Below are 4943 nucleotides of genomic sequence, written 5' to 3'. Positions count from 1 at the left end.
GTTTGCACACCAGCTCTGCCCGCAGCGCAGCACCTCATGATGGTGAAACACTTCCAAAGGCCCCATTAGGTGACCCCGACCCTTCCTGAAACCGGCTCTCGCTCACAGCACAGGCCACCGAAGAGCAGCTGCACCCTTGTGATAAGATAACTATCAATTTACCAATTCCATACCCCCCCCCCCCCAACTAAGAACACTATTCTATGTAGCAGATAATTTTTTAAGGAGAGGAAAGTAGCCTCTGAGCTCGCCCTGTGTTTTGATTTATAGTCACAGCAATGTTTTGGAGGTCAAAATAAGTAGCGATGTCAGAAGTATTGAAGCATATATTGATCCAAGGCCCACATCTTGCTAATTCAGCTCCTTATGGATACAAACGGCACTGTTTTACAGAGGCAAGTGGTCTGAAATACGATCTGTTACTAGATAAAAGTTGTTTAACATCAGAAGTTTACCTTATTTGCCTTTAGATACGTTATCTTACATTTGGCCTCCTTGAAACACAAATTTTGGCCTGAGCACATCCTCCCAGGCAATCCCCATCATTCTGTACAAGATTCCTCCTCAGTTTTGCCAGTTCTCCAGGCTCTAAGATTTACAAACTATCAATAGGGATTTAGTCTTTAAAAAATTCCATGAAACAGCCCCCCTCCCAACCAAACAGTAACAAGTCTAAAACCTGATTCTTGAAGTACAGTAGAAATATGGTCTGTCTCCCAGGATTCCACATATATAATTTTATATTGCGATCAGTTATGTAACTGTTTTTATTCCGTTGAATATATGGCTGTTCATCAGTTGAGCAGTCACCCAATAAAAGTGGCCACAGACCACCTCAGTTCTACTATTCCATAGGAAATTCTCCAGAAGAGCCCTGCTGGTGATTTCTAGTGCAGTATCATGTTATAAATTACCCCTGTATTCTGTCAAATCTCAAAAAGGACTGCATCAGGCTGTACCCTAGCTGTACTCTCATCCCTTTCAGGAAGGCCCATGCACAAATTATTTTCTTTGACTGTTTTCAGATCTCTGCAGATACCCTTGATTTTCTTCAGTGATTTGAAAGGCTATCCTCAACAATGTTGCAGACAACACTTGTATCAGTTTGATTTTCAGATAAGTCTTACTTATTTTCACACTGAAATCTTAACAATCTTAGGTACCCTTTTCTCTCTGCTGCACAGAACCTGCTTGTTTGTCTGGGTGCAGTTACAGAATACCTCTGGGTACTGCCTTCTGACTGAGGAAACACTACAAGTCCTACTAGAAAAACTAGTTTTTACAGGTTTTGACTTCCTTTCCTTTCTTGCACCTGGGGTTACAGGGTTTCCTAGGCCAGCTGTGAGTATTTGCCAGCAAGCTGCAAGCGTGGCTTCCTTCCGCAGAGGAAGGCAACCCCAGCCTCAGCAGGGCAGTGATCTCTCCAGCAAGGGCACAGTCCCACCATACTGGGCACAGCAACACAGAGCTGGGCTGGTGACATTAAAGGTTCTGTGGACTGTCCAGCAACTGTCAGGCAGATGCAGGGTGACAAGTCAGATGCCAGGCCAAAGGCAAGTGAAAAAGTTGGGAGCAGCAGGGGAGGGGGCTGGACACAAGCCCACCTACAGCAGAGCTCAGGCAAGGCCCGGATGGAGCTTGCACGCAGCACCTGCGTACGGAGGGGGCACGCTGGGCAGGGCGCTCTTCCTAGTTTTTCTTTAGTGTAATCACAACTCTTCCTTTCATACTATTTCTGTCAACAGCAACTTGCCACCCACCTGCACTTCGTGCATATGAATCCAGCAGAAAACATGAATGAATGCCGTAGAAGAGAATTCGAACATGGCCACGTCCTTCAGATTTGAAACCCCTGTCTGTCACCAGCCCATCCCAGCATCCTACGTAGAAACAGGTCTAGGAAGACAGCAGGCAGACATCCGGCTGAGTTTCTGTGCTGAAGCTCTAGATTTCTAGTGTAATCCAAGTAGAAGAGGGTCAGAGTCTTTCTGAGGATAAACTACCTACTATCTTTTAATCACATGACACTATCAATTATTTTTTTTAAATAATAATAATATGCATAGGTACTGGAAAAGATCATTAGCACAGGGAAGAACAAAGAAAAAAACCAAAGTGAAATGGGTCTTTTATTTAGTCAAAATATTTTTATTTGGCTGTATTTAGCAGAAGGTTTGCTTTCCTCTTCCCCGCTTGCCCCCCCCCCCCCCCCCCCAGTGTTTGCTCATTATTTCTGATTTCTCGTGCTTCCATTCTTTCAGTACAATATATTAACACCTTGCACCTCGTCAGCACTTTCCAGTTAAGGCTCTCAAAGCATTTACAGACATGAGTTAACTAATCCTCACAACAATCATTAGCAGTAGGGGCGTCAAATGATCTGCATCTGCAGAGATCGACTTTTTTCAGGTTTTTCCTTGATTTTCCGTGTCCAGCTTGTATTATGCTAGACTTGATGAACATGTGTGTCCCTGTAGTTGTGTTCCAAGCTTTTGAAAGACTGAGTTTGAGCACTCAAAATCTAAAGCTATTTATGAAAATCTTTCCTCAGTAACTTGTTGAAGGCCACATAAAAAGCGAGCAGTGGACGCCAGAATTGGGAACAAGGCACAACTTTCAGTTACGTGCTATACTATGAGACATCTCTTTGTAACTTACCTTTGGACTTTAAAACCACCATCTGTTCCCTTCTCCTTACACATTACCCTCTACTGATCATTTCCAGCAGACTTCAATCTCAGGCACTTACATCCTGCATTCTGCTAGCAAGTTTTGCATGAGGGTCTCCACAGCCATCAATTGTATACCGTGCACAATGCCTTTGGGTGATTGTGATGAGCCTTAATGAAAAAAAAAACTCCACCAAACCCCCAACAACCTAACAAGGAACAGGTGTGGATTTTATATTTGAATATTTAAAGCAAACTTCAGAGTTTATGGAAAAATCTATATATGTGATTGTTTAAAGGAAAACACCCTCAACTCCAAACCTGGTTCAAATGGAAGACTAAATCTTAACTTGACATTAATACCTTCTTATCAGTAGTGCATCTGCACAGAGATTCTTCATAAAAACCTGCAAATTCACAACTGTACTTTGCAAACAGAAATACTATGACTGTTAAAGCAAACAATAATTTATCCTTTCAGTTCATGCAGATGGTATCTTCATGTTAGGCTGTCAGAAGATACTGGCATGAAACACACACAAAACTTTTTCTTAGTTCGGTTAACACTGAGAATTCAAACAGTCAGACAAACAAATGCAAGTATTTTAACAGAAACAATATAAAATTTCACTGGCTTAAAAAACATCTAAATGAGAAATCTTGGTTATTTCAATGAATTGCTAGACCCTACATTTAAAATGATGCATTTACAGAACTATTCAGATGAGTCAGGTTTCTTCTATAACACTAAATACTGGAATTCTGATAGATTGTGCAAGTATTAAAAATATTAACATTTTAAATGTTAACATTACAATTTTAAATAGCTTTGCAAGTGCAATGTTATAAATATTAAAAAAAAAAACTTCAGAGCTACAATTGTATATAAGTTATATGAGTAAATGAAAGTGCTTTTCAAGTATTTATGTTCATTTACAGTTGGATTCTCTTGTATAAGTCAGTGCTTAGATGGTACAATTTAAATATCAGTCTTTTTTAGATTTTGGATGCATACGCTTAACTGGATGGAATAAATTGTTTCATTTGCAGAAATCTGTGATAAATATTTAAATACAGAATATAATTTGCAATAAATATTTAAATATGGAATACTGCAAAATGCAAATATTTTTGTTATCTATTAAAAATAAAATAGAAAGCGATCGCATCCTGCTGGGCGTGTGATAACCTGGTAATGCCATGGGAGGCCTTGAGCCATACAGTAACTGTTAATTTCATCAAAATACCAAATTAAAATATGGTAATTAGTTGTTCTTCAGTAGAGATAAAAGCATGTGATCATAGTAGAGGCCAAATACTGTCAGCTTTTGAATTTAAAAGATCTCATGATTATGTCAAAAGCCACGAAAACTTTCCAACACTTTCACTTAGTCAGTCCTTAGCCACAGTCACTCTGGAGAACACAGCTAGTGCAGGTCACTGCTGTACTGCCTGCCCAGGGCATGGTGTAGCTCCTTTTCTGGCTAGTCAAGAACCATTATTATTGTCAGGATATAAAAAAAGATGGTATTCCTGTTTGCCAGCCAGAGGAATGGTGAGGTAAGTGGGGAGACACTTGTTTATTAGACAAGAAAACCAAAACAAAACCAACCCTAAATGAATCATTATATATTTAAAAGTGCACTGAAAATATTTCCTATTGAACCCTATCTCTCTTAAGTGCCAGATTTTCATCTTAAATTACATCCACTTTGAACACTGAACATATGTAAGCTGATATTAGAGCATTTAGCTTGTCTTGCTGTTTGAAAAGCACATGACAGAAGGCAGCATTAACACCTTTCATTAAAGATCTGGTGATGCCATAGTTTTATCATGAAGATGCAGCTTATAAATGGCATAGTTCAGCAGAAGCCCCTGCGGACTGCCGTTACAAGCTTTCTCCAACAAAGTGCTTTGTCACTTGCCAAAGACAAAAGTCAAACTGTTGCCCTACTTCACCACAGTGCTGCACTGGCAATTTATAATTCTCTTTCCAGATGCAGTTGGGCTTTAATATAAATTATAGCTCTTTAGAGTTAGGCAATTCTTTGTAATAAAAGCAGAGTTTCATGTTCCATCAAGAGTGGCCACTGTTTAGACTGGTCTCTTCATGCAGACCTGACAACGGCTGATGATATTTTCTAGTTCTCCTGCTTTCAAAGTCTGTGGCAGAGGTCTCCTAAAAGAAAGAAAAGAAACATTTACTTTTTGTGAATGTAAATGTTTTTAAATAATGATGAAGTGTTGGATATGGAATTATTGACACCACCA

At 39.6% G+C, this 4943-nt stretch overlaps 1 protein-coding gene across 2 annotated transcripts in view; it reads right to left on the bottom strand.

Annotated features, from left to right (window-relative positions):
* Window positions 1-221: 221 nt before the first annotated feature.
* COL4A3 (collagen type IV alpha 3 chain) overlaps window positions 222-4943 on the bottom strand; it is an 87475-nt gene continuing 82753 nt past the window's right edge. For both annotated transcript variants that reach the window (XM_027787214.2, XM_055817156.1), the window contains one exon: window positions 222-4851. In XM_027787214.2, the coding sequence (XP_027643015.1) occupies window positions 4767-4851 (85 nt within the window). In that variant the 3' untranslated portion in view covers window positions 222-4766. The remainder of the gene's footprint in view (window positions 4852-4943) is intronic.

The sequence above is a fragment of the Falco peregrinus genome, chromosome 12, assembly GCF_023634155.1.
Source record: "Falco peregrinus isolate bFalPer1 chromosome 12, bFalPer1.pri, whole genome shotgun sequence".
Lineage (NCBI taxonomy): Eukaryota > Metazoa > Chordata > Aves > Falconiformes > Falconidae > Falco > Falco peregrinus.
This window is presented reverse-complemented; position numbering and strand designations above follow the sequence as displayed.